Source organism: Carettochelys insculpta, chromosome 29, assembly GCF_033958435.1.
Source record: "Carettochelys insculpta isolate YL-2023 chromosome 29, ASM3395843v1, whole genome shotgun sequence".
Lineage (NCBI taxonomy): Eukaryota > Metazoa > Chordata > Testudines > Carettochelyidae > Carettochelys > Carettochelys insculpta.
The window spans coordinates 7943783-7969993 of record NC_134165.1 but is presented as its reverse complement, the minus strand read 5'-3'; the positions used below and the strand labels follow the sequence as shown (position 1 = coordinate 7969993).

The following is a 26211-nucleotide window of genomic DNA, read 5'->3' as shown; positions in this document are numbered from 1 at the left end:
TAAAATGTTGACTAACTGGTTTGTGGATCTGGAGTGTTTTGATGTCTGTTTTGTGCCCATTGACCCTTTGTCTAAGGGAGTTAGTCTGTCCAATGTACAAAGCATCTGGGCATTGTTGGCACATGATGGCATATATGATGTTAGTAGAGGAGCATGAGAAAGTGCCCGTGATTCTGCGAGTAACCTGGTTAGGTCCAGTGATGGTATTTCCAGAGAAGATATGTGGACAAAGCTGGCAGTGGGCTTTGTTGCAGGGAAAGACTCCAGGACTGGTATTCCTGGGGTATAGACTGTGGCTGTTAGTGAGGATCCTCATAAGGTTGGGAGGTTGTCTGTAGGAGAGAACAAGCATGTCACCCAGGGCTGCCTGGAGTGTGGCATCCTGATTAAGGATAGGTTGTAGGTCTTTAATAATTCGTTGCAGTGGTCTGAGTTGGGGGCTGTAGGTGATGACCAGTGGTGTTCTGTTCTTGGCTTTTTTTGGGCCGATCTTGGAGTAGCTGGTCTCTGGGTATTTGTCTGGCCCTGTTGATTTGTTTTTTTACTTCTCCTGGTGGGTAATTCAGGTTTATGAATATTTGGTAAAGTTCTTGTAGTTTTTGGTCTCTGTCAGTTGGATCAGAGCAAATGCGATTGTACCTAAGAGCTTGACTGTAAACAATGGATCTAGTCACATGTGCAACAAAGCCCACTGCCAGCTTTGTCCACATATCTTCTCTGGAAATACCATCACTGGACCTAACCAGGTTACTCGCAGAATCACGGGCACTTTCTCATGCTCCTCTACTAACATCATATATGCCATCATGTGCCAACAATGCCCAGATGCTTTGTACATTGGACAGACTAACTCCCTTAGACAAAGGGTCAATGGGCACAAAACAGACATCAAAACACTCCAGATCCACAAACCAGTTAGTCAACATTTTAATGGAATGGGGCATTCTGTCAATGACCTAAAGGTACGTGTGTTACTGAAGAAGAATTATCGCACCGTTCTGGAAAGGGAAACAGCCGAGCTGGCTTTTATATTCAAATTCGGCACATTAATACATGGTTTAAATCGTGATGGGAACTTTCTGAGTCACTATAGGGGCTCGTCTGCATACTTGGCTCAGTCTAATTCTCAACCTTCCCCCCCACTCACCCCTCCCCTCTCTGATTTGCTCACCTTGATTATCTTCTTCTGATTTGTCCTCCCTGCTTACTGTTTTTGGTTCTCTGTGCCTTAAATAATGAGTTGAGTCTGGTCTGGTCTGGCTATGGTCTGAAGAAGTGGGTCTGTCCCACGAAAGCTCACCTAATAAACTAATTTGCTAGTCTTTAAAGTGCTACTTGACTACTTTTTGTTTTGATAGTGTATAGATGAGCATGGCTTCCTCTCTTACTATTCAACATGCATGGGGAAATATGACATCTTTGATATTTAATAATGGTAAATGTCTATATTTCTCCTTACTCCAGAGATTACCCAGTTCCTACTTATTGATGGAAGACAGCTGTATTAAAGCAGGAAGCATAGCATGAAGGAGCTATCTTTGAGGAGAGAGAGAGATTTCCATCTTTATTTCTAAAAATATGACAAGGAAGCTTATTGGAGCCATCCCCATGCGCTATCTCTGCAAGACCCAAAGAGCTGGATATAACGCTACTTATTACTGCTGTCACAGACTGCATGTCCTCTGTGGAACTCAGTGGAAGCTCACAGAGCATTCTGCTGCTGCCAGATGAGATTGTCAGTCATTGTCAGCCAATTCTAAGGACTGGTAGGAGGGAAAATAGCAAAATAGAGATGATGGATTTCAGGAAGGCAGATTTTGGTAAACTCAGAGAGCTGGTAGGTAAGATCCCATGGGAGGAAAAACTGAGGGGAAAAACAACTGAGGAGAGTTGGCAGTTTTTCCAAGAGACGTTATTAAGGGCCCAAAAACAAGCTATTCCCCTATGTAGGAAAGATAGTAAATATGGGCAAAGACCGCCTTGGCTTAACAAGGAGATCCTGCATGATCTCAAACTAAAAAAGGAATCCTATAAAAAATGGAAACTAGGACAAATTACAAAGAATGAACATAGGCAAATAACACAGGAATGCAGGAGTAAAATTAGAAAGGCTAAGGCACAAAATGAGCTCCAACTAGCTACAGGCATAAAGGGTAACAAGAAGGCCTTTTACAAATATATTAGAAACAAGAGGAAGACCAAGGACAGGGTAGGGCCATTGCTCAGTGAGGAGGGAGAAACAGTAACGGGGAACTTGGAAATGGCAGAGATGCTTAATGACTTCTTTGTTTCGGTCTTCACAGAGAAGTCTGAAGGAATGCCTGACATAATGAATGCTGGTGGAAGAGGGGTAGAGTTAGTTTTTGAAATAAAAAAAGAACAAGTTAAAAACCATTTGGAAAAATTAGATGTCTGCAAGGCACCAGGGCCTGATGAAATGCATCCTAGAATCCTCAAGGAGCTGATAGAAGAGGTAGCTGAGCCGTTAGCTCTCATTTTTGGAAAGTCATGGGAGACAGGAGAGACTCCAGAAGACTGGAAGAGGGCAAATATAGTGCCCATCTACAAAAAGGGGAATAAGAACAACCCAGGAAATTACAGGCCAGTCAGCTTAACTTCTGTGCCAGGAAAGGTAATGGAGCAGGTAGTTAAGGAAGTCATCTGCAAGCACTTGGAAGGTAGTAAAGTGATAGGGAACAGCCAGCATGGTTTTGTAAAAAAAACAAATCATGTCAAACCAACCTGACAGCTTTTTTTGACACGATAATGAGACTTGTAGATAAGGGAGAAGCAGTGGATGTGGCATACCTAGACTTTAGTAAAGCATTTGATACGGTCTCGCATAATATTCTTATCGACAAACTAGGCAAGTCCAACTTAAATGGGGCTGCAATAAGGTGGGTGCATAACTGTCTGGCTAATCGTACCCAGAGAGTAGTTGTTAATGGTGCTCAATCCTGCTGGAAAAGCATAACAAGTGGGGTTCCGCAGGGGTCTGTTTTGGGACCAGTTCTGTTCAATATCTTCATTAATGATTTGGATATTGGCATAGAAAGTACGCTTATTAAGTTTGCAGATGATACCAAGCTGGGAGGAGTTGCAGCTACCTTGGAGGATAGGGTCGAAATTCAGAATGATCTAGATAAATTGGAGAAATGGTCTGAAGTAAACAGGATGAAGTTTAATAAAGATAAATGTAAGGTGCTGCACTTAGGAAGGAATAATCTGTTTCACACATACAGAATGGGAAAAGACTGTCTAGGAAGGAGTACAACAGAAAGGGATCTAGGGGTTCTAGTAGATCACAAGTTAAATATGAGTCAACAGTGTGATGCTGTTGCAAAAAAAGCAAACATGATTCTGGGAGGCATTAGCAGGTGTGTTGTGAACAAGACACGAGAAATCATTCTACCGCTCTACTCTGCGCTGGTTAGGCCTCAGCTGGAATATTGTGTCCAGTTCTGGGCACCCCAATTCAAGAAAATTGTGGAGAAATTAGAGAAGGTCCAGAGAAGAGCAACTAGAATGATAAAAGGTCTAGAGAACATGACTTATGAAGAAAGGCTGAAAGAATTGGGCTTGTTTAGCTTGGAAAAAAGAAGATTGAGGGGGGACACGATAGCGGTTTTCAGATATCTTAAAGGGTGTCATAAGGAGGAGGGAGAAAACTTGTTCTTCTTGGCCTCTGAGGAGAGAACAAGAGGCAATGGACTTAAACTGCAGCAAGGGAAGTTTAGGTTGGACTTTAGGAAAAAGTTCCTAACTGTCAGGGTGGTCAAGTACTGGAATAAGTTGCCAAGGGAGGTTGTGGAATCTCCCTCGCTGGAGATATTTAAGAACAGATTAGATAGATGTCTATCAGGGATGGTGTAGATAGTGGTCGGTCCTGCCGCCGGGGCAGGGGACTGGACTCGATGGCCTCTTGAGGCCCCTTCTGGTCCTAGTGTTCTATGATTCTATGATTGCTTCTCTTCTCGAGCTCTTAATTTTCTAGTCAAGAAAGTAATTCTAGAATCACTAGCGCTCAGCTTCTGGGTCAGATTGACTGAGAGCAGATTGATATTCAGAATGCTGCTGCTGTGTGATAGAGGTTGTGGGAGTGACTGAAGTCTGTGTTACTGCAGAATAACAGACTCCATCGGTAAGCTGTTGCCAGGGCCACTGTTCTAAGCTGGTTTTATCCTCTCCCATTTTGCAGCTCATCCTCTTTGGCCTCAGCAATCAGATGGTGGTGACGTTCAAGGAGGAGAACACCATTGCTTTCAAACACCTGTTCCTGAAGGACTATGTGGATGGGTCAGAGGACACATATGCTGTCTATACACAGAGGGACCTCTACGATCACATGTTCTATGCTGTGGAGAAGGTGAGAGGGGGAGCATGCTGGGGTCCTTGATAGTCCTAGGTGATTGGGGAGGAAGTCACCAGTAGAGCCCTGTGTGGATACCAAATTTGCTTCTGGTTACAATCTGCAAACATGACATGGGCTATCCACGAGTACAAAGCAAGTAGCTGTGGATTTGCGGGGCAGGAACCATTTGGGAGGGGCACAGTGGTGCAGGGCTGGGCAAGAGGTCTTTCCATGTCTCGGAGCGCTGCTGACCTGGGGCTCTAGGGCCAGATGGTAAAGTAGTCTTCTTCCCCAGTACTTGGCCATCCCTAACGAGACTATTGGACGCTATGCCTACGTGCGTGGGGAGTGTGGTGCGAACCAGTCGGCCCTCATGCTGTGCCAACAGTACTACCGCAAAGGACAGATTGACCCTGCCAATGACACTTTCAACATTGACCCCAAGATCATCACAGGTAAGCAAGCCCCAGGCTGCTTGGTTCCTTCGGTCCCAGTAGTGCAGTCAGGTTCCCTGATGGACCTCTATTCTGGGCCCCGTGGGCTGATGCCGGTTACTGCCCCCTCACCCTGGCCTGGTAAGTATTGGCAACTGGCATTGGCTGGCGGAGCTGAGGTTTAGCAGGGCGTGGGGGCAATGCCTTGTGACGTGTGGGCTGCTGTCTGTGCCTTTCTCTACCCTGGCTCTTGTTCTGCACCGCTCATGGGGGCTCCCCACACTTTGGGGATAGAGCAAGTCCCAAGTGGTGCCTGGGAAGGAGAGTACACCCCCAGGCTTTGCTCAGGTTAGACCCAAGGTGCGGGGGACGGGACTCTCCAATGGCATGTGAGTTCCTGGGAGCCTTGCCCTGGCCTCAGGGACATGGTTAAGATTTCTGGGAGGCTCCATCCTTTGCACCCAGCTGTGATGATTGTCCCTCGGTAGTGCGAGAGATGCAATGTTATGTGCTCTGTAAACATGTGAGGAGTGGTTTGGCTTTGACCAGCTTCTGCCTTTTGTTTGAAAAACAGAATTCAGTCCTCATTCTCTGCTCCATCCTGGGGTCAGGGCTAGTTTTTGCTGTAGCAAATGAAGCCATTGTGTTTGTGGGGTGGGTCTTCCTCCTTTCTGGAAGATGGGAAAGGAAACAGCAGGACCTGTGTGTGAATGCTGGCTGGGCTGCTTCTCTGAGGATAGCCTCCGCTTACTCTGCAGACTGCTTGGGCGTGGACCCCATGGAGCAGATGCCATGGCCCCTGCAGCCTGTGGAGTCGCTCTCCTTTCAGCCTCACCACAGCTACCGGAACTTCACGCTCAAATTTCACAAGTAAGTGCCTTATCTCTCCAGGCACGAGCAGTGGAGAGATTGAGAGTGAGCTGGGGTCACTTTTCTTACCAAGGGCCGTGCATGACTAACTGCTGAAAAGGGGAGATGGCTGTGACAGGTCGACTCATGGAAGTTCCCGGCCTTCCTGATGCTGGTGGCCTGTAATATATCAAAAGAGATGATCTGGTGGTTATTGCTGGGCAGGAACAAGCCAAAGAAGGGGAGTGGAAGGGCTCTTGGAAGGTGTCTTGAGAAGCAGTTTGGCTAGGACTGGGCAGGGGTTGAAAAGTATTTGGCTTTGCACTTGCTATGGGGGCCTAGGCTGGTTGGAAGTGTATCCGTGTACATTGCCCTGTACCAACAGGGCGCACACATTGCTGAGGAGGGGAAGGGGGCTAGACTGGTTGTTGGGAACTATTCGGGAGACAAAGAGGGTGAAACTGAGGCAGTGGCTGGTTTTGATGCTGGCAGCATGACACTGGGGGCAGCTTGTATCATGTATGGCTTCAGCTCTTCAAAGTTTCCTGCTCTGATTTCACATCTTGGGCCTTTGTAGTGGAAACAGCTCTTATTCCTGAAAAAGATTGTTGGACAGTGTGATGGGGCGCCCTCGTCTCTCACAGGCACCACCTGGCTGAGTGCATGTGGCTGCACATGCCTGCTGTGGTGGCTCTTCAGTGACTCAGCCCTCTGGCTGAAATCCTCACAGTTGGTATGTGAAATAATGCAAATTCCTTGTGGGGCAGAAGTCCAACAGGGGCCTGTGTGCCCTTAAATGCAGGCCCCTTCCCCCAGTGGGACCCAGACCTGCCTCCACTGTGGGGTTCAGCTCAGGGACCCTGTAGATAACAGCTGTCTGCAATGTCCTTTAAATAACTGCTTACTACTATTATTCTCTGAGCTACTTCCCCATGGCTGCAGCCTATTCTTCACTTCAGTTCAGGGCCTTGTTCCTGTGGAGTCCCAGCAGCCAGCCCAGAGCACCATCGACTCCCCCACATCTAGAAAGGAAATGTTTTTGCTTTGGCCTTCTTATGTTGCCCTGCTGCCCCTGATCAGCTGCATCCCACCCAGCTGTTCTGGAGAACCTCTCTACTGCCCTTTCCTGAGAGGGGTGTGGCTGGACCACAAGGCCACCAGCAGGGGACCTCAGGGCCTAGTCCACCTGTCAGACAGATGAATTAACTTCCTCGGCCAGAGTGGCTGAGTCACCACCTGAGCTTCACAGCATACAGCTCAGTTCCCCAAATACATACAAGTGTCACTTGCTCCTGTGGGCTCAGCTGAGCTGGCCCTGGCCCCGGCCCCCACTGCAGCACTGCTCAAGAGCCATCACAGAGTGGTTGCTGTGCAGATGCTTAGTTAGCACAGCCCCTAATCTGCGCAGACAAGATAGACAAAGGAGAAGGGGAAGAGGTGTGGGAGAGAAGTGACTCTGCCACACTCCAACAGGCCAGTGGGAGAGTCCCAGACTGGTGCTCTATCCACTAGACCATAGTGCATGCTGAATGATTACTGAGTGTAAGAAGCAAGCATTACCCTTGTCACCCCCCACCCCAGGCTTCAGTGTGAAACTACAAGGACAGTCTTCGTATTTCTCAGTGGGGCGACCTGGTTTTGGGGAGAGAGGAGCTGAAAGTGGCTAGACCCTGTGGCATGGGCTCTACACAGGCTGGTTGGCAGGGCTGAGTTGGGAGGGTAGGACGCAGGTGGGTGGGCTGGCTGTTGGCACTGGGTGCTGGTGGGAAGACAGATGTGCTGATATGCTGGCTGGCAGGGCAGAGTTGGTGAGGGGCAGGAGACAGATTGGGAGACCCAGGTGGGCAGGCTGGCTGATGAAGCAGAGGCTTAGTTGAGCAGAACAGCTCAGTATCCTCAAAAGGATTCTTGCAAGAGCAATATCTTAGGAGCCGCTGAACATGTGGGGCAGGGCTCCAAAATGTTGAACCAGCTGTTCTTGTTCTTCTTCTTCATGTGCCTTGAGTTCTTCTTGTCCTTTCCCCTTCTTGGCTGGGCACTGAGATCTTCTCCAGCCTGTGCTAGCACAGTAATGTATTGCTGTGTCACTGACAAGAAATCCCACTTCCCTAGGGTTTACGCAACATACTGCTAAATCTGGGGACTCAGCAGTTGAGTCAGCACAGCTGCTCACTGGGCAAATTCTGGAGTATGGCATGATAGGAACCTAGGAGCTCTGTGCTGTTGAAGATGTATGTTGACCACTGTGTAAATTGAGAGAGCACAGGTCAGGGGAAGATATCACCATCTCAGGCTGAAAGAAGTATGTTCTAGTTCTAGCAGGGCGAGACTCGAGGTGAGGGCTCCCTGTTGAGTTGAACCAGGGTGGGGATGCTTCCCATGCACTAGCAAGCAGGAGGCAGTACTGGTGGGGGAACGGAAGGTTCAGAGATCCCACCAGCTGCGTTTATGGCCTTACCTTTAAGGATACATCTGAGGTGCAGCAGGGAAGTGTGTCAAGTGCAGCACTCAAGTTGACACTCAAAATAGCTGCAAGAGCTACCCTGCAGGGAACCTGAGATGGTGTTATTTACTAGTTGGGATGGAGCAGAGAGTCAGAATTCAGGGTTCTGTTTCTGGCTCTGAAACTGCATCAGTGATTTCAGCTAAGTCACTGCATCTGTTCCCCATTTGTAGAATGAGCCAACACCCACTTTGTAGGTGTAGCTCTAGGCTGAAAGGGACTGTACAGTGTGGAGTTTGCTGCTGTGAAGCCCAGCTCCCCCTTGAGCAATGGAATGGAATGTAACAGTCAGAGGTTGTCCTGTTAGTATGATCACTGTCTTCTGCAGGCTCATAAACGTCACCATCCAGTTCAAACTGAAGGCCATCAACATCCAGACGATCATTAACAATGAGATCCCAGACTGCTACACTTTCACCATCACTGTGAGTAACCATGGCCCAACTCTGAGCCAGAGCGGCCCAAGGCCTCACTGTATCAGAGGAATAGATGACTAGCACTCCCTGCTCCAGGGCTGCAGCTGCCTATGGGAAGTATGTGCGACAAACAAGCCCTGCTAAACTGCACTGCCTGCTTCCTGGGAGACCACCCCAAGGCTGGTTGCTCTTGCTGTCAGGGGAAAAAAAGGAGAGTTGAGGCTGAATTCTTTCTAGCTTGATGCCCTAGGGTGGCATGCGAAGCTGCAGCACTGTGCAGGCAGATAGCAGGTAGCTCCTTGGGCTGTGTCCCTGGGTGGTGAGCAGCCACAACATCAGAGGGACCTGGGAGCAGGCCAAGGTTTCTGGCCAAAGTGCGGCTCCAGTGCGCCTGTGTGTCAGCTGGAAAGCAACTGTTAAAATTCTCCTTACTCTGGAGTGCCATCTGCAGACTCCAGCACAGGCAAAGTCTGCTGCCTCTGTCCTCTGAACCCTGCAGAATAAGTTCAGGGTCTGGACTCCCATTGGCTCATGAGTCCAAGCCATGAGCTCTTCCCAGAGGAGCCCAGGCAGCAGGCTCACTGAGCCCTGTGGGGCTGCCAGGTGCACTCTCTCTGCACGGGTGCAAGCTGAGCAAGTTCTCTTTCACAGGGTGAGTGCTGATGGCACGTCCAGTCCTGCTCTGCAGAGTGGCACTAAAGGGGTGAATCCTGAGGAGGGGCTGGTGAGGACTATCCAGCCAGAGGGGGTCCTGGCCCTTCCCTGCTGAGAAGTAGCAGTCGTCTTCTTCCTTCCCCAGATCACGTTTGACAACAAGGCTCACAGCGGTCGTGTGAAGATCAGCCTGGACAACAAAGCCGACATTAAAGAGTGCAAAGACCCCAGCATCTATGGTCGAGGTAGCGGTTGGGCCAGGCAGACAGAATGCGGGGCACTCTCCCCCGCTTTAGGCCCTGCTGGAATGAGCTGTTTGTGGGGCTGTACTAGAACTGCTGTACGCCATTAAGGCTTGTCCATTCTACACATTTCCCCGTACTTCCAACTGCACCTCTGAGCTGAGTCTTCCTTGGCTAGATCTCTGCCAGGGGATGATTTGGGTGGGTGGGGGATTGGTTCAGCAGCTTTGGGGTGGTCTCTGGGTGAGCTGACTGTGGGCAGAGGTCCCTGGAAGACCAGTGCCACTCCTGTGATTGGAGGAGATGCACTGTTTCTTGGCCCAATGAAAATAAAAACCTGGCTTCAGGATGGGCACCGGCTGTCACCGCTGCTATGTAGCAGGCTGGAGGTGGCTGCCTTCTGCAGGGTGCTCTAGGCTGCTGCTGTATGTGGGCTCTGGGCACCATTGGCTCTGTTCTCACACCTGGGGGTGCTCAGCTCTTGTGAAGGAGTCTGTCTCCTTAGCTGGTTCTCTGCCCTGGGGCTTTCCCCACACTGCACTCTGGATTCCATTTGGCCACCCTGGCATTACCTTGCTGAGGGGATCGACTGCTCTTCCAGGAGACAACACTTTCCGTGTGTTCTTTGATGTGGCTGTGATCCTCGTTTGTGTGCTGTCCTTCATCCTGTGTGCCCGCTCTATCATCCGGGGCCTGATGCTGCAGCACGTGAGTACCAGCCTGGCCTGCTGCTCTAATAAGCATTAAACCTTTGAGTTCAACTGAATGCAAACATTGGGGTCTGACAGCACAGCCCCTTGCACACTTGCAGCCACACAGGAAGGATGGGCCTCCACCTGGGTGTAAGTCTGTGCTTGCTGCAGCAAACCCCTTTGAAGGGCCCTCACTGGCAGGAGGGGAGGAGTGTCGTGAGGCACACAACCGCTCCATAAACCTGAGGGTTGTGGGTATCTCTGGGGGTGGAGTTGCTCCTTGGAGATGCAGTCAGTCCAAGAAGGAGCTATTGGAGGCTGGTGCTGTCAGCTGATTGTCCCGGCAAGTGGGCAGGGCATCAGACCAGTGAAGTGAGAGAATCTGACCTGGTCAAAGGCAAGTCGGAATTTATTTTGAGCTGGGTGACAATCTCACACTCCTGGAGCATTGGGTAGAGCTTGGAGTTTGGCTTGGTCTATTCCTCCTTCTGCAAGTGTGAACATTCTTGGGGATGGGGCCCTGCTATTCCCTTCTCTGCCCAGCAGCCATGATCCAAACCAGATATCCTTTCGGGGGTGCACCTCAGACTCCTGTCTCACCTCTGTCCATCCTGCTTGCAGGAGTTGGGCCATTTCTTCCAGAGACGCTACAATCAGGAGGTCTGCCTGTCAGACCGCATGGAGTTTGTGAATGGCTGGTACATCCTGCTGGTGGTGAGTGATATCCTGACAGTGTCTGGGACCATTATGAAGATCGGAATTGAGTCAAAGGTGAGGCCAGGCATCCATTCCTGTGTGTGTGCTGTCTCCTTTCTCCCTTGGGGCCGTGTTGGGGAATCTTCCCAGAGAATCTGTGGCAAAACCTCTCTTCTCTCCAACCTGGAGATGAGGCCAGGGCCAGGGTTCTGTTCTGGCAGGAGAGTGCATGGCCCCTGGAAGGCCATACATTTGCTCCTGGCAGGTGACTGCTGTTCTCTTACAGCTGGGGTCCTGGGATTCCTCTGTGGGAGGCTTAGGGGCAAGGATGTTTTTCAGACAGGCCAGAGGAAGAAAGAGAGGTGCTGGTTCTCTGGGAATGCACCTTTTGCCCCTGCCAGAGCTTTTAATAGCTGCAGTCTGAGGGGATTTGGACTGAGGAACTAGAAGAACCAGCTACACAACATCAGAAGGCCTCTCAGAGGGAGTGAGTCACAAACCAGGGAAGCAGCCCTGTTCCTCTGGTTGTAACGGATTCATGGATTCCAGTGGCGGAAGGGACATTATGACCATTTGTTCTGACACAGGCCAGAGAACTTCCCCAGAGCAGAGCCCTTAGGAAAAACATCCAATCTGGAATTAAGAATTGGCAGCAGCTTGCTGGGGATGGAGCTCTGAGCCTAGTGCTGCCAAACCATGCCTGCCTTGGGTCAGTTCCCTCCTAGTTCAGAGCTGTGTGTCAGGTAAGTACGGTGATCCTGTGGCACCCTAGCCTCCTGCGGAGCTTGAGGCACCATTGGCCTGGTTCATTCCCACCCCAGAAGAGAGGACAGGAAAGGACCCGTTCTGTGGCTGGGTGGCTCAGTAGCTGTATATGAGAGACGTACTTCTGCTCTTCCCATGGTTTGCAGTGTGGGAGTGATCTCCGCTACTGAGGATGATTGAGTGTTTAGTGTTGCTCTGGTCTGCACAGATCTGTACCAGACCCTGAGCAATGATGCCCCTCCAGTGTACAGCTTCTTCCCCAGCACAGATCATAACAGATGTAGAGAATCCAACCCTCGGGACAGCAGGGCTGAGCAAAAGGGTCCTAGGGACAGCAGAGAAGTAAAGAGGGATATAGGGGTCCTGTACTTCATTACAGCTACAAGGGCAAGCAGAGAGGAACTGGGGAAAAGGGGTGGTACATTGCAGGGACAGCAGAAGATGAAATAGGGGAAATGCTCAGCTATTTTGTATAATGGGCACTAGATCACCATGCCAGGTTTTTGTCCAATTTCAAAGGGACCAAGTGGCTCACTCTCTCTTCCTTTGGGAAACCATGCCAGTATTCTAGCCAACCCTCGGCTGATCCTGAACCCAACACTTCCTGGCCCTAGGCTCACCCCAAAGGAGACTCCTGCCCTGGTTAGGACAGACAGGCTGCTGCTTTTGTCCTGAAGCCAGGCTTGGGCATCGTCAGCTTCCTGCTCTCCCCTCTGGCTGGTCTTGTTGCTTTTCCCTCACATCGCTGGCCCCTGAGAGCACAAAGTGCCATGCTGCCACAGACATCACTGAGCTGCCCAGTGTCACTACTCTAGATGCCGCAGGGCATTTACCTGCTGGAGGCCTCCCTCTTCCAGTCCATCCTGTCCCAAACGTGTAGTGGGCTGCATGCTGCCTGTAGCATCTTATACTGGGGCTTCCCTGGTCACTTGTCCACCTGCTGGTAGCTTTCAGCTGTGTTCTGCTCCCTGGGTGGGACCTTCGTGATCATCTGGTTTGAGACGGCCAGAAGATTTCACCAGAGCAGAGCCCTTTGAATAAGATCCAAGCTTGAATTAAGATTTACCCTTGATGGAGAACCCATCACAACCCTGCATAGGATGGTGGGGAGTGGCAGGTAGCCTGGGACATGAAGCACTGAAGTTCTTGTTAATGATGGGAGGCCCATGTTTGCTGTGAGGGGCAGGGACCACCTGATGTGTCTGTCTCTCTGTAGAACTTCGCAAGCTATGATGTATGCAGCATCCTCCTGGGCACATCCACGCTCCTAGTCTGGGTCGGTGTTATCCGCTACCTCAGCTTCTTCCAGAAGTACAATGTGAGTGGTGCCTGTGTGCAGACACATGCAGTGCATAGTGAGAGAGCTCTGTCCCAGGGAGTAGCAATGCTGCCTGGGCTACTCAGCTCAAAGTGGAGGCCTGGGCAGACTTTGCCCCTCGGGCCTGACCTGCAGCGTGCCACTGCATCTTCCTACCCCTGGCTCATCTCAGACAGCTCTGCTGATGCCCCTCAGTCCTGATCTGCAGCCATGCTCCTGCTGTTCTAGGTGGGGTTCCGCTACCCCGCAGCTCTGACAGTGCCCCTCAGTGCTGACCCACAATCCCCAGATATTCTAGCCTTGCTCACAGCAAACAGTGGAGCAGTGAAGTGGAAAACTAATGAATATTCTGTCTACTCAACACAAATCCTCCAAAAGAATGGAGCTCCCAGCTCTGCCTTGGAGAATTATTCAGCAGCCTGATCTCACACCCTGATACTCTGCTTCATTGCCCTGATATGTTACATTATTGCACCTGCTTCTCTCCCTTGGTCACCTAAATACCCCCTGCTCCCAGGTTGACATGTCCCTCCTATTCCTGGGAACAGCCTTTGCACCAGCGGACACTGGGCTTTCCCAGCTGTGCACACTCAGTTCCCTGAACCTTTCCTCTGGAGGAACACTGCTGGCCTGGGCACTGGTTCTGTTCTTGCAGGGCTCTGGCAATCCTCATGCCTCCCTGCTCCAAGACTGGATGCCTCTGAACATGCAGCGCAGAGTAGTTGTGGCATTGCTAACTGTCTGCAGGTCTCTGCATCTACCCCCTTTTCTCCCAGCCCTTCCTGCAGCCCCCGCAGTATTGTTGCTCCCCTCTCACCTCTGTGGTGACAGATCTCAGCCCTGTGCCATCTTTGTGTCCCCTTTCCCAAGAAGCCAGGCATCTCCTGCTGACTCTGAGCATCCTGAGGAAGAGTCCCTGTGCTACTACCATTTCACGATCACATCTGTCTCCCCCAGATTCTCATTGTGACCATGAGGGTCGCCCTTCCCAATGTGATCCGCTTCTGCTGCTGTGTGGCAGTCATTTACCTGGGCTACTGCTTCTGTGGATGGATTGTTCTGGGGCCATACCATGTCAAGGTACCGGGGGGTACTGTGCTGTGTTGGGCTTGACTGCGGAGACCAAGGCCATGGCTGGGAGTGTTGTGGGCACTGATGAGTGCAGGTAGGGGCCTGAGGGGATTGTGCCGTGTACTGGGGAGCCAGGGGTGGGGGTGGAACTAGGTCTGCCTAGGAGCATTGCAGAGAGGACTGTACCATGTGTGGGAGGGATCAGATCTGTGTGGCTTGGAGCACTGGCCTTGTGCCTTTTCTTGAGTGGAATTCCAAGGTTTCAGGATCTCTGGTTTGAATTACTGCCAGGGCTAGGGGCCTGGCGTCTCCTGTTGTGGTAGCTCAGCCCTGCCTCTCTCCCTGCCTGTTAAAATGTCAGTGACCTCTCCAAGCACTGCTCTGCATTAGGGGGGAACCAAGCCAGTCTTGATCCCCACCCAGTCCCTTCAGTGCAGGGGAGTGCGGAATCCTTAAGGAACCTCCCAGTAGAAGCAAAAATGCAAGGGATACAGCAGCACTTCCCCAACATGCAGCTGGCATCAGCCTGTCCTTAAGCAGTGGGTAGCAGCACTGAGGAATCCAACACAGAGCCTGGAGCAGATGAGGCTGCTACAATAGAATCTCTGGTCTGGGACTTGGCTTGCCCTGGCTCAACTCTGCCAGGGTCTCTGCTCCTGGTCAGGCAGTGCCAAGCAGTGGATGGGAAGAAGGGTGGGAGGAAGTGAGACAAACAGGAAATGGGAGCTTACAGGAGCCTGCTGCTTTCAGTCCTTTCTATGTGCCCATCTGGGATTGGTGGCTAATGGCCATATAGAGCAGGACTGGGGAGCCCTCAGATGACTTGTCTGGATTTGGCCCCTGAAGGAAGGGGCTCCCCTTCCTTGCATCTGGTCTGTGGCAGGGCAGGGGTGAGAAGCCCTGAGCCTTGTGGGCTGGATCAGGCAAGGCAGGGTTGGATCTGGCCCACAGGCTGTGCTGGGCAGGAAGCAGCAGGGGTATTGCCACTGCTCCTGATTTCCCTACCCTAGCAGAGGGAACAGCAGCTCATGGCTCCATGGAGAGGTTTTTCTCCCCATCTGTCCCAGGCACTGCGGGGGGAAATCCTGAAACCCCAGCCCACACCTGCTCCTTGGTAGCCCCCTACTACACACTTAATCCTGAACTCCCATTTTTGGTCCTACTTTGGGGTCCCAGAAGCCTGGGGAAAGCCCTGAACCTCAGGCTCCCCTTCTCCACCCACTGCCTATGGGGCTGGCAACTGAGGGGCTTGAGGAGGGAGAGGTGTCCCTCAGGCCACATCAGTGAGTTTGTGGATTTACTTGCTTCTCACTCTTTTGTGCCCCCTTTTTGGTGGGTCAGTGGCCCCCAGCCCCTAAAAGGTTCCACGTGCCTGGCATAGAGCATAGGATCCTGTGCTGTAAGGAGGGGAAGGTGTGTCATGGTGGTAGCCCAGCTGGTCATGCATTGCCACTCCAGGTTCTGCCCAGCCATACCAGTACTCAGGGGCTTGGCTCTCTGTACCCCATGTGTAGTTCCGCTCCCTCTCCATGGTGTCCGAGTGCCTCTTCTCCCTCATCAATGGGGATGACATGTTTGTGACCTTCGCTGAGATGCAGCAGAACAGCTACCTGGTGTGGCTCTTCAGCCAGCTGTACCTCTACACCTTCATCAGTCTCTTCATCTACATGGTTCTCAGCCTCTTCATTGCACTCATCACTGGCTCCTATGAGACTATCAAGGTCAGTCTGGGGAGTGCTGCCTTTGCAGGGTCAAGGCCCGAGGGCTATGTCCAACCTGTGTGAAATGGACCTTATCTCAGGTCCATCTTGGGGTAGAGCATGAAAAGCTTGGCTGGGGAATTCGTTCAGCAGTGAGCTCCATGGGCTGTCAGTGTTGCCAGTGGTGGATTTGGTGATTTAATGACAGGCGCCTGGGGCAGGACCTCCCTTGGCCTGGCTTCAACTGGCAAGCATCCCCTAGGACATGCTTTGGAAACAGTTTTGCTTGAGACCATACTCACTTGTATGCCTGAGCTTGCCTATTCCCAGCATGACCCAGACTCCACCAATTTAAATCCAAAGTTTTACCACTGAGTATTGACCCCTCTGATCCTAGCATGTCTAGCAGTGCATAGCAGCCCTCCTGAGGACAGTGGGGGAGGGTGTGAGGGCCCTGGAGCCTGCCCTCATTGAGTAGGAAAGCCCTTTCTGTGGGAGCTATAGCCTTCTCTTCAGTCTGTGGAACTCTTCCTTCTAGTCCTGGAACACTCAGTACAGGGCAGTGTTTCCGTAGGCTGCACTTGAACATGACAGGGCTGCCTGTCAACAGAGGGGATTATCTCTGGCCCATCGGATCCTTGGCCTCTGAGATCATCAGGATTTCGGGCCATGATGAAGACTCCAGCATGCCCACACAGCTACGAGTGTTCCAGTGTACCCTGTAATATGAGTGCTTGTGTAGCTGCTCAGGAAAGATCCACTGCCACCCAGCTGATTAGCATGGTGCACACAGCTAAGTTTTTGTTTCTGCTGATGGTGCACATTTGCACATGTGCACATTGGTGCATTCAGAAAAATTTATTTTGCACATGGATGGATAAAATTAGAGGCAACATTCATTGTCTTCCCCTCCCAGCGTCCTCAAGGAGGTAGGAGGCTGTTTGCAGAGTTATCAGCCCAGGCTTGGTGGGCAAGCAGCATGCTGACTCACTCTCCCCATTTCTCCAGCACCAGTGTGAGGATGACATGCCCATCACTCAGCTCCACGCATACATTTCCGAGTGCAAAGACAGCCCAAGGTCTGGCAAGTTCCGCCGTAGGAGCACCTCCTCTTGCTCGGTCTTCTGCTGTTGTGAGCAGTACGTATCTACGGTGGGAGCCAAAATGCTCTTAGGTAGGGCCCAGCAGGCTGTAGGGACAGGACAAGCTGAACATTTGTAGTCACTCGCTAGGGTCTGACCTGAGGGTGGCTGTTAGGAATTAAGGACCATTCCTTGCCCCCCATGTGCAAAGCAGAAAGTGAACTACACATTGTACCCTAGTCAGTAGAAGGGGCTTTGGAACACATTGATTAAACAATAGTAAGTAACCAGGACTAGCCTGTCTCTTCTCCCTCGACCCCCTGAAACTGAAATATGAAGTGGCCGTGTTACTAAACTGTCACTGACGTAAGCCAGGATGATCCTGGCCGGTAAACCTTACTTTGGTCCTGGACAGGTTGGTGGAAAGAGTGGCCCTATTAGGAACCAAGAAGTGGGTGGGCACAAGGCTGCCCTCAGCTATAAAATTCCCGCCCCCCGCACCCCTCCCAACTGAGGAGAGGGGTTCCACTGGGCTCAGCGACCCAAATAATTATGGGGATGATGATAACTAAAAGAAACGGACAGGCATGGAGGTCATAGGGTCCTGTGACTTCATGGGGTGTGCAGTGTTCAGTAGGTATGGGGAGAAGTCCAACCAGAACCTTGACAGGAGGTCTGGAGGAGCCAGAAGAGGGCTGTAACCTGGCACACTCCAGATAGATATGTGCCAGGGCCTCCCTTGTGCCACAAAAGGAACAAGTGTCATGGACAGGGATGAACTGTGCTAAGTACACACCCATGCTCACTGCATCATGAAGGATCCTCCAGCTGATGTCCCCTGCGGGCTGTGGGCACAAGGTGGAATACATATTGGGCTTGGCCCCCTTGGGATCCCCCACCCTCTGCTTTTGGCAAGCAGTGATAAAGAACAGAATGATCAGACAGAGACATGGTGGGTTGAGGAAGAGTCAACATGATGTTTGTAAATAGTGAGGCATGACTGAGGGGTCACCAAGCATGTGGATAAGAGCAAGCCAGTGGATAGCGTACTTGGATTTACAGAACAACTGGCAAGGTCCCACTACAGGCTCTTCTGGGAGCTAAGTTGATATTGGATAATAGGGAAGGTGGGTGGCCTCATGGATCAGTCACTGGTTAAATAAGAACGCCAATGGTGTTAATTAAATGGTCACTGTTCTAAATGTAGAGTGTTAAACAGTAGAATCCCCTAAGGTTCTGTATTAGGTCCTGTGGTGTTCAGCATCTGTTAACAATCTGGAAGAGGTGTTAAGAGAAATGGCAAAGTTTGCAGATCATGGAATATTATTCAAGATGAGTCCTAGAAAAAAAGTCCCAATTACATCTGTATAATGATGAGCTCCCATTTTGCTGTTACCACTTGAGAAAGAGATATTGGAGTGACCAGCTCTGGAAACTTTGGGTGGCCCTGCAGTGGCTGCCCCCACTTGTCCTGTGGACATGCTGGTCCCCCTCATATTCATGGTGGACCATGGGGCCCGGGGCAGCCAGGGTGGTGAAGTGGAACACCCTGGCTGGGTCATGATGGGTGGAGTTGTGCAGGCTGCTGCATGTGTCGCTTCAGCTCCTGTCCCATAATAAGTGCAGAGGGGAGGAGGGGTACCCTACTTCTGTCCCATGCCAGTCCTGTCCCCCCATCCCCCAAGCAATCTCCTGGGTCATGTAGCTTGGGAGAAGGGGCTTTGGGAATGAGGCAGAGGTGGAGCTTGGGGAAAGAAGTAAAGTGAAGGTGGGGTCTGGGCCTCAGGGGGTTGCCCCATGCCCTGTGCTCCCCTCGGGGCAGCCCTATCTCTGCACGTGAAACCAGCGAGGGATGTAGCACTGAACTGTTTCTTCTGCTCACCTTGCAGGGCTCCACTGCAGGACAACACCCTGGTGGTGAATTGACAAAGCAGCTGCTTCTGGAGAGCCTGGTCTGTGTATGAGTGCGCCCTCTGCTGGGGAGCAGAGCCTGTAGGTGGGACTGCCTGGAAGAGACTAGTACCAGCCCAGTGACCACACCCAATGGCAGCTGCTCCCCAGTTAGACTCCTAAGGACTGGTAGCAGGAATAGGGCGCTGTGGGGGGCCACAAGCAGAGACGTGGGTGAGCGCTGCACACCAAGAACAACCCTGGATCTACTGAGTCAGCCTAACTTACCCTATAGCACCAGCTGGACACCACACAGCCTGCGCTGGCCACATGGGCTGGAACCTTGAGCCACAGCTTTTCTGTAGCACCTTTTCAGGCTTTCCACCAGGCTGTACAATTCTGGGGGTGGGGGTTAAGTAGAGGAGAGGTTTGAAGGAAGAAGAAATGGATTGAGCCCTCCACTGTCACTACCTTGGCTGCGAGGAAAGAGGTTGTGGCTTTTCACATGCTCCATTTCTGCATGGCTCTCTGAATGAGATGGGCACTGCAGAAATGCCAGTATTTCTGCCCCATGGCAATGCCACCCTTTAGCAGCATCCTCTCCTGCCCTTTCCATTCTCGGAGCACAACAGACAACGTTGACTTTGTGTAGTGGAAGGAGTTCCCACAGTGAAGCCTTTTCCCCCTGAGGCAGGGGAAGCTGAGCTCTGCAAGGGACAAAGAGTTCCGGGAAGATGGTGCTCTTAATCCCTCCTCTCCCAGTTGGGAACTGGTGCCATCCCAGAGCCTGTGTCCTGGGAACTGTTGTCTCTCTTTGCAGGCTTTTTCTAGTCTCAGCTCTGCTTTGACAGCTGCAGAGATGCCCTTATGCTATGCTGGGTGCAGTTTGCAGCCTGGTTTCTTGATAAGTTGGCTTGAGTTGTGAAGGTTTTTTTTAAATGTTTTAAGGCCACCCCCTAGCATGACCTGCTTGGGAAGGAGTATGTGGGGTCTCTGGGCTGAGCCCTTCCTGCTGCTTCAGGATATTTAAAAAGCCTTTCAGGCTTTTTATTTTTTGTCACATTTTGTTACCTTTAGAAACAGTCTACTCTCCTCTGATCCTACTGGAGGTCTCCTTGGAGGAGCAGAAGGTGTGTGTGTGTGTGTTGGCAGGGGGGAGGGAGGGTAGTTATGGCTTTTGCTTCCTGAGGAGAGTGGGGCACGCTGGGGCCTTGCGCAGAACTCTTCCACCTGGGGTGCCTAGAAAAGTGTTGGATTCTGTCCCAATCCCTTTTTCCCTCCAGGGGCTGTGGCTCTTGCTCTCTGATGTCACAATTCTACTAATCTCTAAGACCTCTAGAATCCTTTGACACAGAAGAGAGGGGAGCCTCGGTTTCTGATGATGGAAATAGCTGTGGGAAAGGGATGTTCTTTACTGGGCCCAGTGCCCTTGGCCAGGCACCTTGGGGTTTTAATACTCTGCAAGTCAGTAGCGTCCAACCTGCTAGTCACTCGCCACATGTGGGTATTTGGCCAGTTGAGTATGGCTAGTTGGCTTGAATGATAAATATATTTTCAGAATAATGTGGTTAGAACTGGTTGGACACCACAGTTTTAAATTCTGTGTTCTTAGGAATCACTGTGGTGGTGTTGCCAGCATCTCCCATGCATTATTCACAGCTGGGCACTAGCGTGTGTGTGGGGAACGCTGCTGGCTAAGGGCCTGTTCGGCTGGATCAGTCAGAACCTTCTTCCTGGGCTTTAAAGGGGTGTAGTCAACATTCATCCCCCGAGAACCACTCTGAATCTTATCCAATGCCTGCTGCTTGTTCTAAATCTTTCATTGCCAGGGTCTCTAGCACCCTGCTGCTGTGCAAGTCACTGTGAATAGCCCCACAAGCTGCAGCAAAACCCACCTCCCTGGTGTGCTTGGCTTCTGCTGTTACTGGTGATGAGGAAGTGCAGCTGCCCCTCCCCAGCACAAAGCTGTCAAAGGAAAGTGGACTAGGAGACCTCCCCCTTTTCCAGACAGCTCTAGTGTGACTTCTAACAGTTGCAGGTATGAAACAGGCAGCTAGAAAGGCATGATCTGATGCGATGGAGTCTCTTGGACTGTGGCTACACTACACATACCCCTGGTGATGTAGTGTCCTGCATGTGTAGCTAGTGCCGCAGTGAAAAGCATGCTGTCTACACAGTGTAGCTATGCATGGGAGTGTTATGACAGAGGAGGCAGGGCCTTTCCCTGCTGCTGGAAACATTTTCTGCGGTGGAGGAAGGGCTGCAGCAACAGGATATGATCCCGCTAAAAATTGCAGCCCCAGTAGAGAGGTACACTTAGGTGTGCAGAGCTGTGTGGCGTATGTACTTGAGTGCATACCCATCTCTTCAGGTGCCTTTCCTTGCCTAATGGTGCTTCTATACTTACGTGAAGGTTGGCACTCCAGAGGTCAATCTTTTGGGGTTTGATTTAGCATGTCTTGTAGGGACACATTCAGTGGAACATTGAGGGTGCTCTCCTCAGTTCTGGTACTCCTTGCAATGGGACCACGCTTAACATATGTTAACTCCAGCTATGCAATTCTTCTAGCTGGAGTTGCTTATCTTCAGTTAAATTTCTTTTGTAGAGTAGACATGGGTTAAGCCATGCCTTGTTGTCTACACTGCTTAACAGCTGGGGGAGGGGGGGGAAGTCTACTGAGAGTGGGGGCAGAGCCTCTGTTCCTTTTAAGGCCGTGTAGCCGAAAGCACAGTGAGAGTGGGCCCAGAGGAAGGCCCACATAATCTCTAGCTGGGTACTGAGACCAAATCTTCTTTGGGTTGGTTTGCCCCATCGCCCATGCATCATTGTTCAGCTTGAGCTGTAGACCCTGGCTTTTTGTAATCAGTGCCAGAACATCATGTCTGCCAACTGCCTAGTGTGTTGGACACTGACTGATCTATGGTGTGCAGTGTGGGCCAGCCCTCCAGTCCCAACACCAAATGGAGCTTGTGCCCTGTTCAGACAGGGATGGTTTCTGGGGCTGGGCAAGATCTGTAGAGAAATTAGGCAGCAGCTGGATTTTCTTGGGACATACTTAATGTCCTGCCTTTATGTCCTGTGGAAGCACAACCCTGTCCATAACACCTGGGACTCGACAGGAAAGGGTTATGTTGTGGGCTGGCAATAGCACTAAAATTTAAATCTTTCTCCCTGTCAAAACTGGCACCTCCTTGTGCTTTGCAGGATTGTGGTGTTGGGGTCATTGTAAACCTAAACCTGCAGGGATCTGGCTGCAGCCCTTCTCCATAGCCAGGACTTTTAAGGCTGGTGATGCCAACAGCATTGAGGAAGATCAAGGTTCAAGCAGGTCCTCAGGTTGCTGAATGCAGAGGGGTTTGCATGGGTGGCAGGTGAGTGTGGCTGGGAGCTAGCTCTGGTGTTGGTGGCCTGGGCTTCAACTTTTAATGCCCAAGGGCTGTTTACAATGATAAATTGTGCTTCAATCAGACTGTTCCCTTAACCCTAATCATCTCATACTGCAGCAGGCAGGTGGGTTTCCATAGGCTGCCCATCAGCGCCATATGTGCAGCATCTCAAGTGAGGTGTCTCCCTACCACACCACCCCCAACTTAAGGTGTGGCATTTCTCTTGACTGGCAGAAGGCCAAGATACTTGTACCTATTTTGTTTGACTTAGAACAGTGGTTCCCCACCTTTTCACGATGGCAGCCCATTTTGACAATTCAGTAAGACCTTGTGCCCCAAGGCAGTTGAAAATGGTCACGGGGGAGGGGGAGAGAGAGAAGGTTCTCCCCTGGGGAAAGAAATTTATAAATCTTCATTCGCCCCCCTCCCCTACCCCCAGGCTTAACCCCCATCGCAGCCCCAAACCACCCTTCCACCTATCTCTCACAAGTGCTGCTGCTGCCCCCTGCTGGGCCGCTGCCTCTGCCTGGCTCCCCCAAGCCCTCCTACTCTTCTCCTGCACCGTGGGCAGTTTCCTGCCCTGTCTTGCTGAAATGAAGCTCAGTTTAATTGGTTTAACAGCCACATCCCTCCTGATGGCTGTTAAACCAATTAAACTGAGTTCCATTTCAGCGTGGCAGGGCAAGAGCTGGAGGAGTGAATGGTGGCAGCGGCTGGAGGTACAAACAGTTCCTTTAAGAGCCACCTGCAGCTCAGCTACCCAGCCAGGAACCCTTAGAAAAAATAAATGGCAACCTATAGGTTGGGAATCCCTGTCCTAGCATAATGCCAGCTGTGTGCTACTCTGGTGTCCCGGGGCTGCAGTGGATCTGTCCCAGCTCTGTGAAAAGCTGGTGCTCTGTATCATGGGAGCCAGACATGAACTGCGGGGAAGGAAATTTCCCAGTGTGAGCATAATCTCACTGCTGCTATGTTTTTGGGAAGCAAATTAGGCTGACTGGAGCACCTTTGAACAGCTCCACTGGCCCTTCCATTGCTGTGTCTAATCCTTCTCACTGAAATGTCTGGTGCATAGCTGGCTTAGGCCCTGGGGACTGCTACCCACAGTGTCTCATCCTTCTCACTGAAATGTCTGGTGCATAGCTGGCTTAGGCCCTGGGGACTGCTACCCACAGTGTCTCATCCTTCTCACTGAAATGTCTGGTGCATAGCTGGCTTAGGCCCTGGGGACTGCTACCCACAGTGTCTCCTCTCTGGCTGGCAGAGGTCTGTGCTGCTGAAGCTGTCCAAAGGGTTTGTTAATGTTGTTTGGGATGTCTTACAGGCTGTTGGATGAGACAGGACATGGGCATGTTTTGTGACACAAGCAGCAATTTCCTTCTAGACTCTGGTGTGGTGACAGTGCAGCACAATTAGTGTTCCCTCTTCCTCTTGGAAAGCTCCACTTGAAAACCTGCTCCACTGCCTCCTGCAAACTGTACTGTCCTGCTTTCTGCAGGGGCTACTGCAGGCGGGGAAGGAAGTGGGCCCTGTGTCTAGCAAGCCCCTTGCAGTCAGCCCTTTCAGTGGCTCCACATACTGCAATCTGGCCATGTCTGTAATGAGCTTATGGCAAACCCTTTCACCACGCTCTGGGTAGCACGTGCAGCCACTGTGCCTCAGTCCATGTTCCAGTCTCTACAGGAAGCACCTGTCCTAGACCTGCTATAGGGCTCACTCTGGGCTGAGGATAAACTTTTGGGAAAAGTATTTCCACTGTACTCCCCAGTCTCTGGCCTGGTTGTGCTCTCTTACTGTTGAAAGAATGAGTGTATCACAAGAATCTTAGCAGTGAGGAGGTGGTAGGTGGTACTGGGGGAAGACAATGGTGAGATGCATCTTTCTTTTGTGCTCTGGCTACAGACAATGATCCTAGCTTCCTGCTGCTGTCTGCATTGTTTTGCTCACGCAGCCCTTTTCTGTAGGGATTAGTGGTGGTGCTCATCTGTGACTTTAGTGTGAGCCCTACAATAGTTGAATAGTAACAGAGAGGAAGCCGTGCTAGTCTATACACTATCAAAACAAAAAGCAGTCAAGTAGCACTTTAAAGACTGGCAAAATAGTTTATTAGGTGCGCTTTCGTGGGACAGACCCACTTCTTCAGACCATAGCCATAGGTCTGTCCTGGTCTGGCTATGGTCTGAAGAAGTGGGTCTGTCCCACGAAAGCTCACCTAATAAACTGTTTTGCTAGTCTTTAAAGTGCTACTTGACTGCTTTTTGCTACAATAGTTGGTGTGACTTTTTTCCACCTCTTAATTCCCAGCTTGTAGCAGCATCATATGCTGTGAGGAATATCAACTTTTGTTTTAAGGAACATTTTTAGCTTTCCTGGTAGTGAAGAAAAGCTCAAAGACTCAGCACAGCAGGCTGGTGGAAAAAGTCCCTGTCAGAACTATCCTGGTTGGGAATGGACCTTTCTGTAAATCTCTCAACAACTTATATGAACTGTGTTTTTGGGTGTTACTTACTATGACCTTTCACCTGCTTTCCTGGTAACGTAGGACCAGAATACTGCCTCTCACATAAGCATATGCAGTTTCTCGGCAGGCACAGTGGAGGGGTGGAGGGCTGCCTGTCCTGCAATGTAATTATTAGTACACAAACTGTGCCCAGTCAGCGAAACCTTCAGCTGTGCCAGGCTGCACCTGCCCATGGACCTCTCTTACCTATCGCAAGATGTCTGGGTGTGGATTAGGCTGCAAAAGCTAACGCAGCCCTTGCACTTCTACCTACAGTGGTGGGCCACACTAAGGCTGTAGAATGGGTGGAAATAGTGCAGAGAGATTATTACTGGTAATTGGCAAATACACACAGTCTTGGAGAAGTGGTTGTGTTGTTGGTGAGGGTGTGAAGGCAGTTGTTGCTGCTCCAATTTTGGTTTCAGGGAGAAGTGGGTTGGGACTTTGTTTAACCTAACTTTTTCCTTTCTAGAATATAAAATCATGGGTGGGGCTAGGATGTTCAGTAGTGCCCTGAGCTACTGTGCAAAGGCCAATGCCTCAGCCCTCTGTTATCATGGCAGTGCTATCTGCTGCTGCGGAAATGTTTACAGCTAGCCTGCATGACTAACTACAATAAACTACCATGTGAGATTGAGCCCTGTAGCACTCATGTTCTTGTGCTTGGGTGTGAAAAAGCCACCCATCACCCAAGCAACTTCTGTGTTCCTCAAACAGCAAGAGCCCCTTTTAAAACTAGCAGATTTTAGCTCTTGTTAAGATGTATGAGAGGGTTCCTGGGCCTCCTGGAGGTTCCGGGAGTGGGAGGCTGGGGGGGGGGGGGGGCAGGCATCAAGGTGGCCAGGGGCACAAACCCACTCAGAACAAGACACTTCCTTGGCTATGAAGTGAGGGCCTCTGCTCTCTGAGCTACCACTTCCAGAGTTGCAGGGTGGTGGCTAATCAGCTACATACGAATTCCGTGTGTAATGCTAGTGAAGGGGCTCATGTAGTCCTGCGATGCGCACACGGCTGTCTGGGGAGGAGCAGGGGGTTGTGGTACATGTGGATTTGGGACGGCTGTGCTGCTGCACGTGGCTGCTGGCACCGCTCCAGCTAGTTGTGGTGTCTGGCGTAAGGAGCCTGGTACACTGGCGAAGCGGGGAGACGAGCCAGGGGCAGCAAGAAAAGCGTTCGCAACCTGCTGCTCCGGGCAGCCCCACTGGTGCGTTGCCTCCTCTGCAGTGGGGCGCGGTCCTGCCCCGCCCGAACAACTGCCAGTAGGGCCTCTAGGCAGCAGGCCGGTATCTCCGGGGCACGAGCGGCAGAGCCGGCTGACGCCCCGAGAAGCTGGTGCGCTGGAGCTGGGCCTCTCCCCTAGAATCTGCTGCCTCCACAGCGCCCCGTCCTGCCCTTTAAGCTCTGTGCGACCCGAGGCCGCTTTCCACCTTCGACCTCTCCTGCCGCATTCAAGATGGCCGCGGGGCCGTGATGTGTCTGGAACGTCATCGAACTGCGCGGTAGGAAAGTGACTGGCGCGTTTCGACTGCCCAACGGCTTCTCCCAACATGGCGGCCGCATGCGCGGGGAAAAGGGACGACGCTAGTGCACCCTTGACTGGCGGCAATGACCTCACCGTCGCGCTGCCAATGACGCACCGAGTGCGCCGGACGGCGGCAGCG

At 51.4% G+C, this 26211-nt stretch overlaps 1 protein-coding gene across 4 annotated transcripts in view; it reads left to right on the top strand.

Annotated features, from left to right (window-relative positions):
* The window catches only part of MCOLN1 (mucolipin TRP cation channel 1), a 31073-nt gene extending 8914 nt beyond the window's left edge, over nt 1–22159 (top strand). For 2 of the 4 annotated variants that reach the window (XM_074979569.1, XM_074979570.1), the window contains exons 3-14: nt 4199–4366; nt 4647–4806; nt 5544–5655; nt 8466–8562; nt 9353–9452; nt 10051–10157; nt 10763–10912; nt 12819–12920; nt 13878–14000; nt 15506–15712; nt 16700–16830; nt 18663–22159. In XM_074979569.1, coding sequence (XP_074835670.1) covers nt 4199–4366; nt 4647–4806; nt 5544–5655; nt 8466–8562; nt 9353–9452; nt 10051–10157; nt 10763–10912; nt 12819–12920; nt 13878–14000; nt 15506–15712; nt 16700–16830; nt 18663–18699 — 1494 coding nt within the window. In that variant the 3' untranslated portion in view covers nt 18700–22159. Of the gene's footprint in view, nt 1–4198; nt 4367–4646; nt 4807–5543; nt 5656–8465; nt 8563–9352; nt 9453–10050; nt 10158–10762; nt 12921–13877; nt 14001–15505; nt 15713–16699; nt 16831–18662 lie in introns of those variants that run through there. The other 2 variants (XR_012642777.1, XM_074979571.1) reach the window with 2 other exon arrangements.
* The last annotated feature ends 4052 nt before the right edge of the window (nt 22160–26211 follow it).